At 43.3% G+C, this 24,607-nt stretch overlaps 1 protein-coding gene across 2 annotated transcripts in view; it reads right to left on the reverse strand.

Annotated features, from left to right (window-relative positions):
* Positions 1-24,119, reverse strand: part of st6gal1 (ST6 beta-galactosamide alpha-2,6-sialyltranferase 1) — a 160,048-nt gene extending 135,929 nt beyond the window's left edge. The window contains exons 1-2 of one of the 2 annotated variants that reach the window (XM_021563263.3): positions 23,763-24,119; positions 23,489-23,594 (exon numbers count right to left, since the gene is read on the reverse strand). In XM_021563263.3, coding sequence (XP_021418938.1) covers positions 23,489-23,500 — 12 coding nt within the window. In that variant the 5' untranslated portion in view covers positions 23,501-23,594; positions 23,763-24,119. Of the gene's footprint in view, positions 1-23,488; positions 23,595-23,758 lie in introns of both variants that reach the window. The other variant, XM_021563264.3, reaches the window with a different exon arrangement.
* Positions 24,120-24,607: the final 488 nt, after the last annotated feature.

Raw genomic sequence — 24,607 nt, forward strand, 5'->3', positions numbered from 1 at the left:
TCGCAGCCGGCTGCGACCGGGAGGTCCATGGGGCGAAGCACAATTGGTCTAGCGTCGTCCGGGTTAGGGAGGCTTTGGCCGGTAGGGATATCCTTGTCTCATCACGCACTAGCGACTCCTGTGGCAGGCCGCAGTGCACGCTAACCAGGTCGCCAGGTGCACGGTGTTTCCTCTGACACATTGGTGCTGCTGGCTTCCGGGTTGGATGTGCGCTGTGTTAAGAAGCAGGGTTGTGTTTCGGAGGACGCATGGCTTTCGACCTTCGTCTTTCCCGAGCCCGTACGGGAGTTGTAGCCATGAGACAAGATAGTAACTACTAAAATTGGATACCACGAAATTGGGGAGAAAAGGGGGTAAAATATAAATAATAGATGATAACAACAAAGAGTAGCAGCAGTGTAAAAGGGGGGTGGGGGGCAATGCAAATAGTCTGGGTAGCCATTTGATTAGGTGTTCAGGAGTCTAATGGCTTGGGGGTAGAAGCTGTTTAGAAGCTTCTTGGACCTAGACTTGGTGCTCCGGTACCTCTTGGTGTGTTTGAACCATGTTAGTTTGTTGGTGATGTGGACACCAAGGAACTTGAAGCTCTCAAACTGCTCCACTGCAGCTCCGTTGATGGTAATGGGGGCGTGCTCGTTCCTCTTTTTCCTGTAGTCCACAATCATATCCTTTGTCTTGATCACATTGAGGGAGAGGTTGTTGTCCTGACAGCACATGGCCAGGTCTCTGACCTCCTCCTTATAGGCTGTCTCGTCATTGTTAGTGATCAGGCCACTGTTGTGTCATCGGCAAACTTAATGATGGTGTTGGAGTCGTGCCTGGCCGTGCAGTCATGAGTGAACAGGGAGTACAGGAGGGGACTGAGCACACACCCCTGATGGGCCCCTGTGATGAGGATCAGTGTGGCTGATGTGTTGTTACCTACCCTTACCACCTGGGGGCACCCCGTCAGGAAGTTTAGTTGCAGATGTTTAGTCCCAGGGTCCTTAGCTTAGTGATGAGCTTTGAGTGCACTATGGTGTTGAACGCTGAGCTGTAGTCAATGAATAGCATTCTCACATACAGTTGAAGTCGGAAGTCTACATTCACTTAGGTTGAAGTCATTAAAACTTGTTTTTCAACCACTCCACAAATTTCTTGTAAACAAACTATAGTTTTGGCATGTCAGTTTGGACATCTACTTTGTGCATGACACAAGTAATTCCAACAATTGTTTACAGACAGATTATTCCACATATAACTCACTGTATCACAATTCCAGTGGGTCAGAAGTTGACTGTGCCTTTAAACAGCTCGGAAAATTCCTAAAAATTATGTAATGGCTTTAGAAACTTCTGATGCATAGAGTAAAGTTGATAGAGGAAGCGGCCCGGTTGGCTGGCCATGGCGGAAGGAATATGTGGCTGGATAATTTTCTAGCTGGGAACTGACTGATTTTCATGACACCCACTTGGATATTACTTTTCACATCAAAGCAATGTTTTTTTCTTTCTCATTCCGGGAGCACCCGATGACATCTTTATTTTATTTAGTTTAATCTGACTGAGATTATTGGCAACTTTAGCTAATACATCACAATCAAATTGGCTGGTTTGCGGGAGCTGGCTTGACACATTTGACTGTTTACTATCTGGCTGGCTAGCTAACACAATTTTTTTATTATGTATATTTACATGACAACAAGATTAATGCTTAACTCCAGGAGCACCCAGGGATATCTGTATTACATATATACTTGGCTGTGAAGATTTCAGACAACAGGAACATTGGGCTGACTTGCTAGCATGGCTAGCTACGCTCAAGCACTGACTGGGCTATTTGAATGTGGCGGTGGATTTAGCTAGGCAATTCTCCACCATTTCTAGCGGCTAGCTAGCTGAGATATACTACCTAGCTAGCTACATCTAAAATCGACTGAATGAAGACCTGAAGACCTGTATCCATGTATGTAACATTGGCTGACTGACTAGCTTAGCTGGTACTAGTAACACATTTTAAATATCTAACGTGAGTTTGTTTTTGTTTGAACTAAATTGGCATTAGCTATTCATTTAACGTTATTTGCTAATGCTACAATCTCAGAGTTTGACTCGGGTTACTTTCTTGTTTGCATTTGCTTTCATGTGACTGTAATGCCTTTATTTGTTTGAGTGGGTGTTAGGATATATTTAGCTTTCGCCTCTACGGAGATTCATTGACGTTGGAATATTTTGGCATTCGTGTTTGTGTGGTGCATTCCCTGCTGTAGTCCTTGTGGTCGCACTGCGCCTGAGTATCATATTTTACTACCTGTGGATGCAGTTGCGCGGTGCGGCTTTGGGAGCGTGGAACGCACCCCTAACACAACCCATGGGCCGAAGTCTTGACCAACATAAGCATTTTTTTTGGTTATTTGCGGTTGTTAAAGCCAATGAAGGATGTAACTGATTGACTATTGAGTGAACCGTCAAAATCTGAGTTTATACAATTTAAAACTGTTGTTGTAAATCATTCTGTTAATAATTGGGAGCAATTTTTAATGACTGACAATTCAGATATTGGGGTGGGAGTTGGGGGGTCAGCTACTAGGTTTACAAGCTGGAATGTCAAGGCAATGAAGGGCCCGGTTCAACGGGCTAGAGTATTTGCTCATCTTAAGAATGTAAAAACTGATATTGCATTCTTAGAAGAAACACATCTGTGTGCAGCAGATCATGGTAGACTCCGTAAAGCTTGGGTAGGGCAAATATTCCATTAAAAATCCAATGCTAAGGCAAGGGGAACAGCAATACTTATTCATAAGAAAGTACAATTTACCACTGCTGACATCATCTCGGATCCACAGGGGCATTTTGTTTTGGTATCTGGTTCTCTCTTTCACACTTCTGTTTTGCTTGTAAATGTTTATGCTCCCAATTGGGATGATGTTGATTTTATTAACAAACTTATTTATTTGCTGCCCAATCTCAACTCACACTATTTAATTTTTGGAGGGGACTTGAATTGTGTGATCAACCCAGTCTTGAACCGCTCAAACCCTAGATCATTATCTCCTTCAAAAATGTCCAGCACTTTGTCTGCATTTATGAGCCAGGCAGAATGTGTAGATCCATGGATTCCTTTTTCCCAGTAACAAAATAATTATCTTTATTTTCACATGTACACCACTCCTATTCTAGAATAGACTATAACGGCACAATGCGAGACCCAGGTTCAGACACGGGAGGCAGATGGTTTAAGTTTTGATATTTATTTAACAATCCAAAAGGGGTAGGCAAGAGAATGGTTGTGGACAGGCAAAAGGTCAAAACCAGTTCAGAGTCCAGGTACAGAGTGGCAGGCAGGATCGAGGTCAGGGCAGTCATAATGGTCCGGCAGGTGAGTCCAGAAAACAGGCAAGGGTCAAAAACCGGGAGGACTAGCAAGAGAGAATAGAAGCAAGAGTATAGGGGAAAACACTGGTTGACTTGAAAAACATACAAGACGAACTGGCACAGAGAGACAGGAAACACAGGGATAATAAGTGACACCTGGAAGGGGTGGAGACCATCACAAGACAGGTGAAACAGATCAGGGTGTGACAGTGCCCCCCCTGTAGGGGCACCACCTGGCGTCCTACCTGGGCGCAAATCTGGTTGACCGGGGTGTCGGCGGTGGAAGTCGGCGATGAGGGCTGGATCCAGGATGTCTCTAGTGGGAACCCAGCACCTCTCCTCCAGGCCGTAACCCTCCCAGTCAACCAGATACTGGAAACCCCTGCCCAGTGGTCAAACACCCAGGAGACGTTTCACCGTGTATGCCGGATGGCCATCAATGACACGGGGAGGGGGGCCTGGGGACAGAAAACAAAGGACTGTGAGACATGGGCTAGACATATGGAACATAGGGTGAATACGGAGGGTACGGGGTAAAAAGAGATGGACAGCAGTGGAACTAAGGACTCTAGAGATGGGAAACAGACCAATAAAACGAGGGGACAATTTGCAGGGACTCTACCAGAAGGGGCAGGTCCAGTGTGGGCAGCCATACGAACAGCCAATGCGGTAGCGGGAGCTGGAGTCCAGCGGCGGTCCACTTGTTGACGATACCTGGAATTGGTCTTGAGAAGTGCTGCCCGAGCAATTCTCCAGGTACGTCGACAGTGGCAGATGAACGTCGAAGGGTACGTAGACTTCCAATTCTTGCATACTTCACCCAGACCAGCTGTCGGCTCCAGGTAGTGACAGGTCAGCCTGGAGGAATGAGCCCATTCCAGGAGCCGGGACCGGACAGAGTTAGGGACAAACAGCAGGCTAGCTGGTCCCCCTTCAGGTCCAGGCTGGGAATGTTGTGCCTTGTGAACCAAGGTCTCAATACCCCAACCCGCTGAGGCTGCAAGGCATGAGGTAGGGAGAATGGTTTCGGAGACTGAGGGTTTGGCAGAGGAACTGTATAGGCGGGAGAGGGCATCAGGCTTCACATTCTTGGACCCTGGGCAGTAGGACATTGTGAAGTTAAATCTTGTAAACAAGAGAGCACAACGGGCCTGCCTGGAGTTAAGGCGCTTTTCTGTACGGAGATATTCAACATTTGTATGGTCGGTCCAGACCAGGAATGGCTGTTCTGCTCCTTCCAACCAGTGCCTCTACTCTTCCAATGCCATCTTAACCGCCAGGAGTTCTCAGTTGCCTACATCGTAGTTCCTCTCTGCAGGATTGAGACGATGGCACAGGGAGGCACAGGGATGAAGCTTTTGGTCCTGGGCAGATCGCTGGGACAGGATGGCCCCCACTCCAACATCAGAAGCATCAACCTCTACCACAAATTGACGGAACGGATGATGAGTGCTGTGGTGAACCGATCCTTCAGATCCAAAAAGGCTCTGTTAAGCCCTGAGGAGGCCGTCTCGGGGAAGGCTGCACTGCTTTAGGGCAATGGAAGAACGGACTCCAACCCAGGAAGGAACTTGTGGTCCAGTCAATAATGGGGTTGTGTTTTTTGAGCCAAGAAAATCCCAAAACAACAGGAACATGGGGAGACTCAATGAGGAGAAGCTGTATAGCCTCACTGATTTCCTGAAACCCGCAGGTAAACAGGAACAGTGCTGTGGGTAACTCTACCAATGGAGCGGCCGCTCAGTGCTCTAGCGTCCGTGAGGGATACCTAATTCAGAAACTAGGGTAGCGTCCATAAAACTCTCATCCGCCCCAGAGTCAATGAGCACCCGGAGAGATTTAGACTGGTCTCCCCACAGCAGTATCACAAAAAAAGGAGTGTGCTTGATGGGATTTAGAGGATTACCAGTCTGGCTCACCAGAGTACTTGTACCTACTACAAAAATAGGTCTCTTAACTGGGCAGGTGGCTATATAATGTCCCGCAGCCCCACAGTACAGATAACTGTTGGAACTTAGCCTACTTGAACGTTCCCTAGGCAATAACCTAGCTCTGCCCAGTTGCATAGGTTCGGAGTATCTGACTCACCCGTCGCCGATGATTCTAGAGGGAGCTCGGTGGCTTTGGATTCTCTCGAAAAAACAGCCTTCCGTGACTTCCGGATTCCTTCAGAGGTGAGCGAGCCGCAGCAGATGTACGAGTGTGACCTAGGCCAGACCTCCTCTCACTCCTGCATTCCCTTAGACGTCCATCAATTCTAATGGTGAAGGCGATGAGGGAATCGAGGTCCACCGGTAATTTCCGAGCAGTTAGCTCATCTTTCACCACCTGAGATAATCCTTGAAGAAAGGTATCGAAAAGAAACTCTGGATTCCAGGCACTCTCGGCGGCCAATGTGTGAAAGTCAACAGCGTTGTCTGCCACAATACGGAAGTCTTGACGTAATTCAAAACGTTTTCGGGCCGCCTCTCCCGGATACCGAAGAATCGAATACCTTCCTCACCTCTGCCATGAAATCCTCCAGATGATGACAAATGTCGGATTGTTGTGCTCAAACTGCCGTAGCCCAGGAGAGCGCCCTTCCTGACAATAGCGTAATAATATACGCTATATTCGATCGGTCCGAAGGAAACGAAGATGGCTGTAGCTCTAAAATAAGAGAGCACTGAGAAAGAAAACCCTGGCAGGTACCAGGATCCCCAGAATATCACTCCAGAGGAGGTAAGCGGGGTTCTTGGGGAGCCGAGGTAGGCTGTACAAACTCAGCACTATTAGGGAAAAAGTTACTGGGTGGTTGGGGGTTCTCAGAGGTGGCAGGCTGCCAAAGAGCTAACTCCCCGATTTGCTCCATAATAGACTTAAACCCTTGGTCGTGGTGTTCCGTCAGGGAACGAAGTCCTTCCACAAGATCCTGCAGTAACTCTTCATGCCTCAAAATGGTGGCTCCCTGCAGGGAGACAGTGTGGCGGAGCTGGTCCAAGTCTGCTGGGTCTGTCATGGCCAGTTCGTACTATAAGGGCAAATGGCGAGACCCAGATGCAGACATGGGAGGCAGATGATTTGTGTCTTGATATTTATTAAACAATCCAAAAGGGGTAGGCAAGAGAATGGTCGTGGACAGGCAAAACCAGTTCAGGGTCCAAGAGGTACAGGGTGGCAGGCAGGTTCGAGGTCAGGACAGTCAAAATGATCAGGCAGGCGGGTACAGAGTCCAGAAAACAGGTAAGTGTCAAAAACCGGGAGGACTAGCAAAAGAGAATATAAGCAGGAGGAAAAACTCTGGTTGACTTGAAAAACATACAAGACAAACTGGCACAGAGAGACAGGAACCACGGGGATAATAAGCGACACCTGAAGGGGGTGGAGACAATCACAAAACAGGTGAAACAGATCAGGGTGTGACATAGACAACTTTTTAATAGATAAAGCCCTTCTCCCCTCTGTTAAGAAAGTGGAATACTCTGCCATTGTTATTAGTGACCATGCTCCTCTGTTGCTCGACCTCTCATTCTCATTGAACTATACAAATCGCCCCCGTGGAGACTTAACTCATCATTACTTTTAAAAAATTCATTCTGCACCATTCTATCGAATGCAATTGATGTCTTTATTGAGACTAATAAAACAGAATCGATCTCTCCATCTACACTTTGGTAAACACTAAAGTTGTTCTTAGTGGCAAAATAATCTCCTATTCCTCTCCTCTCAATAAACAACAGAATATTAAATAACAACAACAGCTGATCGACGCTATTCTGAAATTAGACCAAAAACATTCTGCCTCTCCATCACCAGAACTTTACAAAGAAAGGCTGAGTCTTCAAACTCAGTACAATTTACTATCCACAGATAAGGCTGAGCAGCAGCTACTCCGCTCACATGGTTTTGTTTACGAACATGGAGAAAAGGCTGGTCGACCTCTAGCTCATCAACTCAAGTGTAAATCTGCCTCACAGCTGATCCCTCAAATTCACAACACCTCAGGTGTCTTAACAGTTAGCCCTACTGAAATCAAAAATACTTTCAAAAACATTTATTCAGATCTTCACATGTCAGAACCACCTGAAGACAATTCAGTTCTGAATGATTTTCTTTACAATTTGGAAACTCCTACCATTAGTACAGAGAAGTGAGATGAAATTGATCAACCTTTGCAGTTAGAGGAGTTTATTTATTCAATTACAGCAATGCAAAGTGGGTAATCCCCTGGCCCAGATGGCTACCCAATCGAATTCTACAAAAGTCTTCTGCCAAACTAGCTCCCCTCCTTTGTTAAAACCCAGCAAAGATGCATCTGAGTGTGGCTCATACAGACCGATCTCACTTTTAAATGCAGATGTAAATTTTTTTGCAAATGCTTGCCTTTCGAATAGAAACCATTATGACAGACATCATATCGACGGATCAGACAGGGTTTATTAAGGCTCGCCACTCCTTTTCTAACATTCGACGTCTGCTTAATGTCATACACTCTCCTGCACCTTCGGACGTTCTTGAAGTGTTTATGTCTTTAGATGCAGAGAAGGCATTTGACAGGGTAGAATAGGAAAATGTATTCTCTGTACTGGGAAAATGTGGCTTTGGTGAAAACTTCATTTCCTGGGTCTTACTGTTGTACTCATCACCCAAGGCATCAGTACTTTGTTCACAGTATTTCCCATTATCAAGGGCCACACCCCAGAAACGGACTACTGTCAAACAGAAGCCAACTCCTGTTTCTCCTCCTCTTTGTCAGCCTTAGTCACCCCCAATCTCCCCCTTTCAGCGTTGCGCTACACATCCAATCCAATTGATGTCAATACTTTTGAAATGTGGACTCAATTCCGTCAACATTTTACATTTTCAAGATCCTATATGTAATACTCACCTCTTCCTTCCAGGCAAACTGGATTCAGCTTTCAGGCTGTGACAGAGGAATGGCCTCACTAAGTTTCAGGACCTTTATATTGATGACACCTTTGCCAATTTCGAAGACCTCGCTATCAAATTGAATCTAACCCATTCAGGTTTATCTAGGTATTTCCAAATGAGCCTGTTTATTCGGACTCAAAGCCTAACCTTTCCAATTCTATCACCCAGATCGGGTCTGGATGCCATTTTGCAAACACCTTTTCAACTAAAGGGACTCATATCCCGTATTTTTGAGATAATCATGTCCCTTGATAAGCCATCATTCAATCAAATCCGATCTGAGTAGGAAAGGAAACTTTGTGGAGAGATCACTGATGAAGTCTGGAATGGTGCCTTACTTAGGGTAAATGGAAGCTCCTCTTGTGCCCGGCTCAGCCTTAATACAGTTTAAGGTACTTCACAGTATCCATTTAAGCAAGGCCAGATTATCCAAATTCTACCCAAATATTGATGTGACAGGTGTAAAGGCAGATTATTGGTCCACTATATTAAAAACACTTTCTGAAGCATTTGATATAAAGTTGCAGCCTAGTGCAGAAATGGCTATTTTTGGAGTACCAAACAACAATCGTTCTCTGACCAATAGACAACTAGATGCAATTGCTTTTGCCGCCCTGTTGGCCCACAGAAGGATTTTGTTGGATTGGAAATCTATCAATCCTATCCTTAGCCTCTCTTTGGCTCAAAGATCTGATGCTGTTCCTAAAATTAGAAAAAAATAAGTACAACTAATTTTATTCCACCTGGGATCCGATGATATCCTATCCTCCAAACACTTCCTCCAGATTAGTGCTCTTGGCCCCACCCCCACCCCTTGAGATTACTGCTATAGGCCTATAGGATCACCTAATCACCTGAAATTGTTAGGCTATTACATTTTTTGCTTGTATTGAAGTAACATTGTTGTATACTTTTGTTTGGTTTTCTGATATGTAACTCAATGACTTTGCCGTTCTTTGTAAATGTGTTTGTTGGCATTCTGGGAGAGGTTGAAGGGGGACAAAAAGGGGGAAAATTTACAATGTCTTTACATGTAATCTTTCATTCATTGTGACTATTCAGGAATATTCAGGATATATCAAATTCACTCACTGGAAAACACAGGTTGGTAAGCAAATGGATCCTGCTGAAAAGAGAAGACTAGTTTCTCTGTAGGCTACCATGTTATCAACTTCCAAATAGACTTACTGAGCGAACAGCATTGTTTTTCAAAGTAAAACAAGAGAGCTTTTGGCTCAAGCGCAACGGCCATCGCTGGTGAGTGAGTTGTACATTATTGAGTTGAGTCAATGAAACAAAAGCTTTTTTAGGACTATAATTCCCTCCTCATATTGCACAATGTGTCTCCAAACATCTAGGTCTGGGCTATTGGTAGATTCAAGACAAGGTTGCTTTCATTGATCTCAGATTCTCAGTTTGTCAGTGTCAAAGTATAGCCTGTCATCTCGATAATTTGTGAGGTATTAAAAAAGATTCTGCTAAAGTCTCCTCCAGTCATCTAAAATTAGGTAGAATTGTATGAAATGCTTTTATGAAGGCCAATTTTTTCCCCGGACCCTAGGCCACTAAAAATGTCCACATGTGTGTAACTTCTGCAAAGGCCTCTCTCTACTCTACTACTCCATGCCAGTACGCAAAATAGATGATAATGCATGTAATGCTTTATTATGAGAGTGCCTTTTTCTTTCATGCGTTCAAGTACCTCAGAGCCATCCAGGTCACCCCCCTCTCGGGCTCACTTTTTGTTCTGGCACCTCCCAATTTACAAATTAAGCACTGGGAGGACCTCACGATTCACAGTATCAAATGCATTTTTAAGTTCCAAAAAGACTGTGCTGACTTCACCACCTATGTCCAGGTTAGATTTAATGCACTCCAGTAAATAGCAATTGGCTGTTTCAGTAGAATGGTTAGTTCTGAATCCAAATTGCATTTGATGTATGGCGTTGCCCTGATTGAGGTGATCAGTCAGATGATCAGCCAACCATCTTTCAGCTACTTTTGATAGCACTGGAATAATGCTTACAGGTCAGTAATTATCCACCAGTGTTGGGTCACCAGATTTTAAACAGGTATCACTGCAGCAGACTTCCAAGCATTGGGGAAGAACCCATATTACATTGACAGATTAACTAGATGTACAATAGGGGCAATCAGAGAATATTTGTCTCTCTTCAGGAAGACAGTGTCTAGAACAAATACAGTTGAAGTCAGAAGTTTACATACAGTGGGGAGAACAAGTATTTGAAACACTGCCGATTTTGCAGGTTTTCCTACTTACAAAGCATGTAGAGGTCTGTAATTTTTTATCATAGGTACACTTCAAATGTGAGAGACGGTGTCTAAAACAAGAATCCAGAAAATCTCATTGTATGATTTTTAAGTAATTAATTAGCATTTTATTGCATGACATAAGTATTTTATACATCAGAAAACCAGAACTTAATATTTGGTACAGAAACCTTTGTTTGCAATTACAGAAATCTATGTGTTTCTTGTAGTTCTTGACCAGGTTTGCACACACTGCAGCAGGGATTTTGGCCCACTCCTCCATACAGACCTTCTCCAGATCCTTCAGGTTTCAGGGCTGTCGCTGGGCAATACGGACGTTCAGCTCCCTCCAAAGATTTTCAATTGGGTTCAGGTCTGGAGACTGGCTAGGCCACTCCACGACCTTGAGATGCTTCTTACGGAGCCACTCCTTAGTAGCCCTGGCTGTGTGTTTCGGGTCGTTGTCATGCTGGAAGACCCAGCCATGACCCATCTTCAATGCTCTTACTGAGGGAAGGAGGTTGTTGGCCAAGATCTCACAATACATGGCCCCATCCATCCTCCCCTCAATACGGTGCAGTCATCCTGTCCCCTTTGCAGAAAAGCATCCCCAAAGAATGATGTTTCCACCTCCATGCATCACGGTTGGGATAGTGGTCTTCTTCCTCCAAACACAGCGAATGGAGTTTAGACCAAAAAGCTCTATTTTTGTCTCATCAGACCACATGACCTTCTCCTAATCCTCCTCTGGATCATCCAGATGGTCATTGGCAAACTTCAGACGGGCCTGGACATGCACTGGCTTGAGCAGGGGGACCTAGCGTGCGCTGCAGGATTTTAATCCATGACGGCGTAGTGTGTTACTAATGGTTTTCTTTGAGACTGTGGTCCCAGCTCTCTTCAGGTCATTGACCAGGTCCTGCCGTGTAGTTCTGGGCTGATCCCTCACCTTCCTCATTATCATTGATGCCCCACGAGGTGAGATCTTGCATGGAGCCACAGACCGAGGGTGCTTGACCGTCATCTTGAACTTCTTCCATTTTCTAATAATTGCGCCAACAGTTGTTGCCTTCTCACCAAGCTGCTTGCCTATTGTCCTGTGGCCCATCCCAGCCTTGTGCAGGTCTACAATGTTATCCCTGATGTCCTTACACAGCTCTCTGGTCTTGGTCATTGTGGAGAGGTTGGAGTCTGTTTGATTGAGTGTGTGGACAGGTGTCTTTTATACAGGTAACGAGTTCAAACAGGTGCAGTTAATACAGGCAATGAGTGGAGAACAGGAGGGCTTCTTAAAGACAAACTAACAGGTCTGTGAGAGCCGGAATTCTTACTGGTTGGTAGGTGATCAAATACTTATGTCATGCAATAAAATGCAAATTAATTAAAATCATACAATGTGATTTTCTGGATTTTTGTTTTAGATTCCGTCTCTCACAGTTGAAGTGTACCTATAATAAAAATTACAGACCTCTACATGCTTTGTAAGTAGGAAAACCTGCAAAATCGGCAGTGTATCAAATAAGTATCTATATCCACAGTAAAACAAGTCCTGTATCGACATAACCTGAAAGGCCGCTCAGCAAGGAAGAAGCCACTGCTCCAAAACCGCCATAAAAAAGACAGACTCCGGCTTGCAACTCCACATGGGGACAAAGATCATACTTTTTGGAGAAATGTCCTCTGGTCTGATGAAACAAAAATGTAACTGTTTGGCCATAATGACCATCATTATGTTAGGAGGAAAAGAGGGGTGTCTTGCAAGCCAGAGAAAACCATCCTAACCATGAAGCACGGTGGTGGCAGCATCATGTTGTGGGGGTGCTTTGCTGCAGGAAGGAGACGCACTTCACAAAATAGATGGCATAATGAGTTAGGAAAATTCCGTGGATATATTGAAGAAACATCTCAAGACATCAGTTAGGAAGTTAAAGCTTGGTCGCAAATGGGTCTTCCAAGTGGACAATGACCCCAAGCATACTTACAAAGTTGTGGCAAAATGGCTTAAGGACAACAAAGTCTTGGTATTGGAGTGGCCATCACAAAGCCCTGACCTCCATCCAATAAAGAATTTGTGGGCAGAACTGAAAAAGAGTATGTGAGCAAGGAGGCCTAAAAACCTGACTCAGTTACACCAGCTTTGTCCGGAGGAATGGGCCAAAATTCACCCAACTTATTGTGGGAAGCTTGTGGAAGGCTACCCGAAACGTTTGACCCAAGTTAATCAATATAAAGGCAATGCTACCAAATACTAATTGAGTGTATATAAACTTCTGACCCACTGGGAATGTGATGAAATAAATAAAAGCTGAAATAAATAATTCTCTACTATTATTCTGACATTTCACATTCTTAAAATAAAGTGGTGATCCTAACTGACCTAAAACAGGGATTAAATGTCAGGAATTGTGAAAAACCGAGTTTAAATGTATTTGGCTAAGGTATATGTAAACTTCCGACTTCAACTGTACATATTTTGTTCTAGAGATCCTGAAGAAACTAATAATACTGTCCACTGCTGACGCTGAGGTTTCGTCCATGAGAGTGAGAATTGTGGTCTTGGTTGGAAATCTTTGAGCCAGTTCCCTGACAGAGTCCAAAAATTGTTTTAGTTAACAGACATAGTGAACATACACTGCGAACCTACAAGTCAGAGGGGTTTAGGAATTTAGACACATTTTCAAACGTTGACATTATTCCCCTTTAAACCATTTAGTGAAATTGCATAATATGGTTTAAAGGAAGTAGTTATGTAAATGGCACCACCAGCACCATGGTGCCAAGAGGAGGCATCACACATGATCTCACCTCATAACAGACCCAGCACCAGGATAAAATGACTAAAGGGGAAGTTAAAATTGAGACATTTTCCGGGGTTCTTGCATTGGAATGATTTGTAATTCTGCTTATATCACACTATACCACAATAAACATGTTCAAATGCCGAGACATAGAGACCATTGAGTGCTTTTCAAGTGACAGTTGTCTCAAAATTATGGAACGCCGTTTGGGTCTTTACATGTCAAAACAATTCACGTCAAATGACACTATTTGACACGTCAAATAAGCTTCCAATTTGACTTGTCAAATAACAATTCTATTAGAATGTTGTGTGTGATGAATTTGCACATGCAGGCCAAGCACCACAACTAACAGTAGCACTGTCAAAGCAGTACAAAAAAGTCTGCAAACAGGCAAACATCGGCCGCGAATGATGTGTTTACAATACGCGTTGGTAATAAAGCATTATTTGTTCGACCTCAACTTCTGGGTTAGCTAACTTCTTGGTACCTAGCTTGCACCAATACATCAAGCCTAAAAACAATGACCAGTAGAAACTGCAGTCATTTTCATTGTCCTTAACAATGATTTAGGAATCCTTGTGAATAAATGTTAGCTAGTTAGCCACTTGTTCGTCTATTGAAATTGAACTTCAGTTATTAAAATAATTAGCTAGCCAGCTACTTAATCCTGTTGCCCAAAGATAACATTATAAACAGCCAGCTAGTTTAATCTGGCTAATGAGGCTTGACCTGACTGGGTTATGTGTTGTGAAATTGGAAAAAATAAGGATTAGGCACAATAGTGGAATTTGCGGTTTGCCTTCAAAATAAAACAACCTCTGAAAGTGACGCAGAAGGTTACAATTGGTGGAATTATGCCATGTTTAGACTAGATAATGTTAAACATGGTTAGAATGTGAAGCAATGAAATGGGTTACCAGTCTACTCGGTGACACCCGCAGAACACAATTGTGAAGAGTTTACGCAAATATTAGCGTTGTAGCTCTTATCGCAGGACTGTGACCGTGTAAAATCACCTCCCCAGTCAGCCTATTGTATGTATTGACATTCATATTGCACTGTACAGCTTTACGTAAGTATTGGGGATCAATGAAATGGTGTATCAGTCTACTCAATACCCAATATATTTTTTCCCACTCCAAAACATCTACGCAGCATTGTTTTTCCTCTGGAATAGTGTTCAATACACATGGCTTGACAATAAATGTGGCTCAATTCACAGTTGTTTCAGAGTCCCGCAATAAGAGCTATGACGCTAATGTTTCTCTGGGTGTCACTGAGTAGACTGATACCCTTGGTAAGGCTGTACAGTGAAATAAGTATGCCCCCAATGCAATTCTAAAGTCTAATACATCCAGTGTGATTTCAACACCTTTTTGTCAAATTAACAAATTGTCTTTTGTTGATTTTATATAGCACGTTTAGCATGATCTATTCAATTATGGCATAATTCTATTTGTATTAATTTGTATCACTGTCAATTACATACTTTTATTTTGAAAGCTAACTGCAAAGTCCACTATTGTGGCTAGCTTCACATATATGGGTCAGACCACCATTAATCAAATGAGAACTACTAAAACTACTATAGCTACTAAAACAGATTTTGCTATATTTTTGGGGAAGAACATTGTTTGCATCCATGAGCTAGCTTGCTTTCTTTTATGACCAGCACTGTAGGTGCGCAAGACAACTTTACCAGCATCATAGCATACGTATCGATGAATCGTTGTGACATATGAAATACGAGTGATAGTGTAATCAATGTGTAATGTGTAACTATGTAAAAAATGTAGGAACGCGTTAAATTATTATGTGACGTGCAGTCATATTCAGGACCTGATTAGTCAACAAGCTTATTTGACACGCAAAGACCCAAATAGCGTTCCATATGAAATCTGTATCAGCACAATGGACATTAAAACTTCTTACGGATAGGCGGGACAGTCGCGTCCCTCTTGGGCAAAAAACAGGGAAAATGCAGCGGCAAATTCAAAACAATTATATAAAATCAAACTTTCATTAAATAACACATGTAAGATACTCAATTAAAGCTACACTCGTTGTGAATCCAGCCAACATGTCAGATTTTAAAAAGGCTTTTCGGCGAAAGCATAAGCATAAGAAGCTATTATCTGATGACAACCAAACAAAGAGGGTAGCATATTTCAACACTGCAGGAGCTACACAAAACGCAGAAATAAAATATAAAACATGCATTACCTTTGACGAGCTTCTTTTGTTGGAACTCCAATATGTCCCATAAACATCACAATTGGTCCTTTTGTTCGATTAATTCCGTCCATATATATATCCAAATGTCAATTTATAAAGCGCTTTTGATCCAGAAAAAAACAGCTTCCAAAAAATGCAACGTCACTACAAAATATTTCAAAAGTTGCCTATAAACTTTGCCAAAATATTTCAAACTACTTTTGTAATACAACTTTAGGTATTTTTAAATGTTAATAATCGATCAAATTGTAGACGGGTCTATCTGTTGTTCAATACAGGAAGACAACAAACCAGCGCTACTTTTCACATCTTGCGCAACTCTCAACAGTGTTACCCAGTTCCTAGTTGGCTTACTTCTTCATTGCACAAAGGAATAACCTCAACCAAATTCCAAAGACTGGTGACATCCAGTGGAAGCGGTAGGAACTGAAAACTAGTTCCTAAGAAATATTGTTTGCCAACGAGAAATCCCTGAACAGACAGAGACCTCAAAAAAAAAAAATCTGAACGGTTAGTCCTCGGGGTTTTGCCTGCTACATAACTTCTGTTATACTCACAGACATGATTCAACAGTTTTAGAAACTTCAGTGTTTTCTATCAAAATCTACGAATAATATGCATATCTTTTATTCTTGGCAGTAGCAGGAAGTTGAAATTGGGCACGCTATTTATCCAAAAGTGAAAATTCTGCCCCCTAGCCCCAAGAGGTTTTAAAACAAGGCTATTTTAGTAATGAACATAGGCTACAAGAACAGTGAATGCAGCCAAAAATACAGCTGTCTTAACAAAATAATGCAAACTGTATGCTTAAAGTAACAGCCTAGTTACTCATGCATGCAAAACAAATACTGAATAGCAGTGTAAAGGAAATGTTAATGTTTGTGCTTTTCTTATAACTCATTTCTGTCTTCTATTCATGTGCTGTTCTAATAACCAATTTCTGTCTTCATGCAAGTGGCTGACTGTACAAATACCCACTATCAGTAGCTGCAATTTGGCAGTACACCCAGACCGTGTTTTCAGAACGAACTAAAGATATCTCAGTTTCAAGGTCTCAGCTTAGAGAGAAGAAGCCTCGTGAGGTGTTGGTCTGTCACATGTTATGAAACAAAACGATAATGATTGATTAATTATGCTAAATCATGTAAATATAATTTGTCTGTGTATAGCCGTATATAAGACAACTGCTGGGTCTGCCCAGGAAGAGGTCCTGATTGACATGTGTACTATGGTGCATTGAGTTGGTTGGAACCTCTCCAGCGCGCTGACAATAAACAAGTATTAATTTAACTGACTTTGAGTGTCCCTGTGTATGAATTTCCAGACAGCAGTTTGGCTTAGAATACAACACAACTGCGAATGTGAATTAATGAATGTTAACAGAACAAAACAGCAGTACCAAGTAGTAGGCCTAGTAAACAAAATATCAGGTATGAAACAATCTATATTGCATTAACAGTTAACAAACGCAGTAACGAAAAGGTGAATGGAGATCCAAATAACCAAAGCATAGCCTGCAGCCTAACACAGTGAGATGCAGCCATGCACATCTGTCTTGCAAATAAATAGGCCTATAAGCCCCCTTCAAACATGGAAAACCATGCTGCTAGGCGCTCATGAGTTCAGCAACAATAGGCTACCAAGAAAACCATCGTAGAATATATACAGTACCAGTCAAAAATTTGGACACACTGACTCATTCAAGAGTTTTTCTTTATTTTTTACGATTTTCTACATTGTAGAATAATAGTGAAGACATCAAAACTATGAAATAACACATATGGAATCATGAGGTAAACAAAAAAGTGTTAAACAAACCTAAATATATTTATATTTGAGATTATTCAAATAGCCACCCTTTGCCTTGATGGCAGCTTTGCATACTCTTGGCATTCTCTCAACCAGCTGCATGAGAAGGTCACCTGGAGTGCATTTCAATTAACAGGTGTGCCTTGTTAAAAGTTAATTTGTGGAATTTCTTTCCTTCTTAATGCGTTTGAGCCAATCAGTTGTGTTGTGACAAGGTAGGGGTGGTATATATAATATAGCCCTATTGACATAAGACCAAGTCCATAGTATGGAAAAAACAGCTCAAATAAACAAAGAGAAACTACAATCCATCATTACTTTAAGACATGAAGGTCAGTCATTCCGTAAAATTTCAAAAACTTTGAAAATTTCTTCAAGTGTAGTCACAAAAACCATCAAGCGCTATGATGAAACTGGCTCTCATGATAACCGCCAAAGGAAAGGAAGACCGAGTTACCTTTGCTGCAGAGGATAAGTTCATTAGAGTTAACTGCACCTCAGATTGCAGCCTAAATAAATGCTTCACAGAGTTCAAGTAACATACACAGCTCAACATCAACTGTTCAGAGGAGACTTATTTTTTTATATATTTTTTTCACCTTTATTTATCCAGGTAGGCTAGTTGAGAACAAGTTCTCATTTACAACTGTGACCTGGCCACAATAAAGCATAGCAGTGTGAACAGACAACAACACAGAGTTACACATGGAGTAAACAATAAACAAGTCAATAACATAGCAGAAAAAATAGTCTATATACATTGTGTGCAAAAGGCATGAGGAGGTAGGCAATAAATAGGCCATAGGAGCAAATAATTACAATTTACCAGATTAACATTGGAGTGATAAATGATCAAATGATCATGTGCAAGTAGAGATACTGGTGTGCAAAAGAGCAGAAAAGTAAATAAATAAAAACAGTATGGGGATGAGGTAGGTTAATTGGGTGGGCTATTTACAGATGGACTATGTACAGCTGCAGCGATCGGTTAGCTGCTCAGATAGCAGATGTTTAAAGTTGGTGAGGGAAATAAAAGTCTCCAACTTCAGCGATTTTTGCAATTCATTCCAGTCACAGGCAGCAGAGAACTGGAAGGAAAGGCGGCCAAATGAGGTGTTGGCTTGAGGGATGATCAGTGAGATACACCTGCTGGAGGACGTGCTATTGGTGGGTGTTGCCATCGTGACCAGTGAACTGAGATAAGGCGGAGCTTTACCTAGCATGGACTTGTAGATGACCTGGAGCCAGTGGGTCTGGCGACAAATATGTAGCGAGGGCCAGCCGACTAGAGCATACAGGTCGCAGTGGTAGGTGGTATAAGGTGCTTTAGTAAGAAAACGGATGGCACTGTGATAAACTGCATCTAGTTTGCTGAGTAGAGTATTGGAAGCTATTTTATAGATGACATCGCCAAAGTCGAGGATCGGTAGGATAATCAGTTTTACTAGGGTAAGTTTGGCGGTGTGAGTGAAGGAGGCTTTGTTGTGAAAGCCGACTCTAGATTTGATTTTGGATTGGAGATGTTTGATGTGAGTCTGGAAGGAGAGTTTACAGTCTAGCTAGACACCTAGGTACTTATAGATGTCCACATATTCTAGGTCGGAACCATCCAGGGTGGTGATGCTAGTCGGGCGTGCGGGTGCAGGCAGCGAACGGTTGAAAAGCATGCATTTGGTTTTACTAGCGTTTAAGAGCAGTTGGAGGCCACGGAAGGAGTGTTGTATGGCATTGAAGCTCGTTTGGAGGTTAGATAGCACAGTGTCCAAGGAAGGGCCAGAAGTATACAGAATGGTGTCGTCTGCGTAGAGGTGGATCAGGGAATCGCCCGCAGCAAGAGCAACATCATTGATATTTACAGAGAAAAGAGTCGGCCCGAGAATTGAACCCTGTGGTACCCCCATAGAGACTGCCAGAGGACCGGACAACATGTCCTCCGATTTGACACACTGAACTCTGTCTGCAAAGTAGTTGTTGAACCAGGCAAGGCAGTCATTAGAAAAACCGAGGCTATTGAGTCTGCCGAGAAGAATATGGTGATTGACAGACTCGAAAGCCTTTGCCAGGTCGATGAAGACGGCTGCACAGTACTGTCTTTTATCGATGGCGGTTATGGTATCGTTTAGTACCTTGAGCGTGGCTGAGGTGCACCCGTGACCGGCTCGGAAACCGGATTGCACAGCGGAGAAGGTACGGTGGGATTTGAGATGGTCAGTGATCTGTTTGTTAACTTGGCTTTCGAAGACCTTAAATAGGCAGGGCAGGATGGATATAGGTCTGTAACAGTTTGGGTCCAGGGTGTCTCCCCCTTTGAAGAGGGGGATGACCGCGGCAGCTTTCCAATCCTTGGGGATGTCAGACGATGCGAAAAAGAGGTTGAACAGGCTGGTAATAGGGGTTGCGACAATGGCGGCGGATAGATTCAGAAATAGAGGGTCCAGATTGTCAAGCCCAGCTGACTTGTATGGGTCCATGTTTTGCAGCTCTCTCAGAACATCTGCTATCTGGATTTGGGTAAAGGAGAAGCTGGGGGGGCTTGAGCGAGTAGCTGCGGGGGGGGGGGGGAGGGGGGGGAGCTGTTGGCCAAGGTTGGAGTAGCCAGGAGGAAGGCATGGCCAGACGTTGCGAAATGCTTGTTGAAGTTTTCGATTATCATGGATTTATCGGTGGTGACCGTGTTACCTAGCCTCAGTGCAGTGAGCATTTGGGAGGAGGTGCTCTTGTTCTCCAAGGACTTTACAGTGTCCCAGAACTTTTTGGAGTTAGAGCTACAGGATGCAAATTTCTGCTTGAAAAAGCTGGCCTTTGCTTTCCTGACTGAATGTGTGTATTGGTTCCTGACTTCCCTGAACAGTTGCATATCGCGGGGACAATTCGATGCTATTGCAGTCTGCCACAGGATGTTTTTGTGCTGGTCGAGGGCAGTCAGGTCTGGAGTGAACCAAGGGTTATATCTGTTCTTAGTTCTGCATTTTTTGAACAGAGCATGGTGAGGAAGTTACTTTTAAAGAATGACCAGGCATCCTCAACTGACGGGATGAAGTCAATATCCTTCCAGGATACCCGGGCCAGGTCGATTAGAAAGGCCTGCTCGCAGAAGGGAGCATTTAAGGGAGCATTTGACAGTGATGAGGGGTGGTCGTTTGACCGCGGACCCGTAGCGGATACAGGCAATGAGGCAGTGATCGCTGAGATCCTGATTGAAGATAGCGGAGGTGTATTTGGAGGGCAAGTTGGTCAGGATAATGTCTATGAGGGTGCCCATGTATACGGATTTAGGGTTGTACCTGGTGGGTTCCTTGATGATTTGACTGAGTCAATCAGGCCTTCATGGTCGAATTGCTGCAAATAAACCACTACTAAAGGACACTAATCAGAAGGAAATACTTGCTTGGGCCAAGAAACACGAGCAATGGACATTAGACCGGTGGAAATCTGTCTTTTGGTCTAATGAGTCCAAATTTGAGATTTTTGGTTCCAACCGCCATGTCTTTGTGAGATGCAGAGTAGGTGAGCGGATGATCTCTGCATGTTTGGTTCCCACCGTGAAGCATGGTGGAGGTGTGGTAGTGTGGAGGTGTTTTTCTGGTGACACTGGCTGTGATTTATTTCGAATTCAAGTCACACTTAACCAGCATGGCTACCACTGACATCCGCCGAAGTCCCGTCCCTCTCCTTGTTCGGGCGGCATTCGGCGGTCGACGTCACCGGTCACTATCATTTATTTTTCAACAGGACAATGACCCAAAATACACCTCCAGGCTGTGTAAGGGCTATTTGACCAAGAAAAGTGATGGAGTGCTGCGTCAGATGACCTGATCTCCACAATCACCCAAACTCAACCGAATTGAGATGGTTTGGGATGAGTTGGATCGCAGATTGAAGTAAAAGCAGCCAACTAGTGCTCAGCATATGTAGGAACTCCTTATATATGTAGCTATACCCAGGGGCGTCATTTGGAATTTTGCATTGGAATTATATTGAATTCTGCTTACATCACACTATACCACAAAAAACGTATTCTGTTTATATCACACTATTCCACAATAAACATACAAGTTTAAATGCATTTGACCAAGAAGTAACAGGTTGGCGCGAAATCTCAGCTGCTCTCTAGCAGCACCATGGACAGAGCACTACAAACTAAAGCAGATTAAAAACATGTTTAAAAACAGCTAGATTCTTTCTTACCTTTTCAGACCAGTTGAAGCCTCCTTGATGCTCTGTGGAACTTCCTGAGTAATTGATCTTTCCATTCTCCCCCAAATCTTCTTGTAAGATCCCCCTCAAATGTCAGTTGAATTAGCTTTTTTTTTTTTTTTGAATCATGCTTTTTCTGTGCTGACTGAACACTTTTGTCAAAGTGGAAAATGTGTTATTGCACGTAGCTTCCGCAGTGACAATCTCACTCATGAGCCCTATGATTTAATGTTTAATATCCTGTGACGTGTATGTGGCATTGTAGGGTATGGTGCTAAACACCTTGGCAAGTTCCTTGTATTTCCAGAGAGTATGTTTCATCCGCAATCGCTGACACCAGCGATTGACACCAGCGAACCAGCGATTTCTTGCCAGCTACCCATCATTAACAAGTGTTAATACCTCAGTACCCATACCCAAACCTGTGTTTCTTTCCACAGTGCAGTGCATTTCAAATGCTCTTTACTTGATTGTGTGCCTAGCGAATCCATTGGTACTATCAATAGCATGCTTCGAGTTAGAATACCCAGCTTAGGAGAAGGCCTTGTCTGAAATAGCATTGGACCCAACACAGAACATTCTAAATGGGAAACAAAATGCTGCATCTGCCGTAACTGAGTATTCCAGACACTCTCTTTCTATCACAGGAAGTTGTTGGCACCTTAATTGGGGAGGACAGGCTTGTGGTAATGGCTGGAGCGGGATGAGTGGAATGGTATCAAATACATCAAACACATGGTGTCCATGTGTTTGATGCCATCCTAATTGCTATTTAATGAACGTTTTTGGACAGAAAACCTGTGGCTATGGTAGGATTCTAGGCTAACCTGGGCTGGTACCTCTGTTCCATGATCGTCAGGAACAGTTGGAGGTGAAGGGGGCTGTGGAGCTATTATCCTGGTGGCGCTTGTGGAAGAGGGGGAAGGCTCTGCACTCAGAAATAGCTAGAGCTTGGATGCTGGGATAGGTGGTTTGATGCTGCTGCTGCTCATCGCTCTCTTTTGGCTTTGTTTGAGTACTTTGCGAAGCCAATTACTGATATCCAACATGGTAGTGGCAGATTAGCTGGTTCGCGCTAGCTAAATAGGCTAAGGTTAATAACACTAACAATTTTTACAGCTAGCTAAGAAGCGAACTAAACTCTGTAATGGTGGGGCATGAGGCAGAGTTGAGTGAAGCAGCTTCAAGAGTAAACTTGACCTTGCCCTAATAAATGATATTACAGACTGAGGCCTATCATTTATTCACTTAGCCTACCACAGATGAGATTTTCCCACATTTTATGGAAACCCAAAGGAGTCAAACCTAACCGCCCAAGTGGCTCTCCACAGCCCCCTTACACATACCGCTGAACGCTCTGTCCATGGTGCTGACACAGCTCAGCGAAGAAACAGATTTTACGCCAACCTGTGTCACTCAATCATTTAGAGCTTTTTTGCTATTTTTACATAGGGACATAAAACTAAAACTGCCAAGTTTCAACTTGCCCTCTCATGGATTCGGGTATGCCTCATAATGCTCTCATGTACTAACCTGAATACCAGTTTGTTTTTGCTATCATGCCAACTCCTTGTCACTCATTGTCATGCCAATGATGTTTGGCTTGATAATGAGCAATGGAGTTGGCAAGAGGACCAACAGATCTGGGACCAAACTCATTCACCACCACCACACAAAAAAACTAAGTGTTAAGACACACCTGAAACACTGAAAACGATTAACCGTTAGCTATCAAATCCAATATACCAACATAGCCCTGCTTTTCAACATGAAATAACATAATTTCCATCCACACTGGTACATTTCCAGTAGTTGGTTACCTACCTACTTTCCTTCCATAATATACAATAAGGCACTGTTCCATAACAACATATATATTCAAAGCACGTTAGATGCATGTTGCGCGCTTACCTTGTACCCCATTTTATCCCGCCGTGGCGCGTGCAGTGTTTCTATTGTTGCCTAGTTACCTGCCTCCTGCAGTTGTCTCATGTCTCTTTGGGCCAGTGAGCAGCCTCTGTATGGAAACACAGACAGACAGACAAACCTCAATGGACAGACCTAATCAGAACAGAGAGAGAGCGCGATGGACAGAGGGACATGCAGATTGATATAGCCTCGATTCATTGACAAGCTTAATTGAGTAAAGTCTGCATTGCTGCATACATCTTCCGACCCGACCTACACAAGTGATGTTCCTTTCCTGAACAAGTGCGTCTTTCCTCCTCTTCTGTTGCGCGGTTAGGTTATCGAGGCAATAGTCCCTACCGTCAGTCGATGTTTACGGTTATAACGCGGTTATAGCCGCCATATTTAGGCTATTTATCGACCTATCGGCTTTTCTCTTATTATCCACTCGAATGTTGGTTGTCGTGGGTGTCTGCACGGCACGGCGTTTTTGGCGATGGATGTGATGATGATCACGAGACGGGGCCGAAGGAGCGAGCTCTCGGTGCTGCGACAAAGCCCAGACCGATACTTTCATCTGCGCCGCCGTGAGATCTCTGCAGCAGCTGCGCAGCTCAGCCAAGGCACGCAATCCATCTCTGCAGGGGGAAGAAAGACATAAGAAATAAGACAGAGAGGGAAGGGGTGAGCTGAGCACTAACAGTAGCCTAGTCAGAAATATTTATTTCCTCTTTATTATGAGAGAGTCTGAATCTGACTATTGGTCTAGATAAAGTGGATATCACAATTCATCAGCCCCTTTCACACACATGCTCAGGCTGTCATAAACACGCAAAGGGCACTGTTAAGGCAAGGGCTGCCAGGTTTCATCTCAGTGTTGCATGAATGCATTGAGTTATTATATAATTTCCTCTGAAATAGGAAAATAAAATGGTTGTCTTTGGATGGATGGTGATGGATGGGTAGTCTGAGAATCTGTAGGTCCCACCAATGTCATGAACAAGAGCCGGCTGGCTATTCATTAGGATGTAATTCTCCCATTGAGACAAAAAAAATATATGACATTTTTTGTTGTAGCATATGTAGCATATATGTCTTCTACTCATCACCATCAAAAACATA

Source organism: Oncorhynchus mykiss, chromosome 15 (genome assembly GCF_057628025.1).
Source record: "Oncorhynchus mykiss isolate SJ-2025 chromosome 15, ASM5762802v1, whole genome shotgun sequence".
Taxonomy (NCBI): Eukaryota; Metazoa; Chordata; class Actinopteri; order Salmoniformes; family Salmonidae; genus Oncorhynchus; species Oncorhynchus mykiss.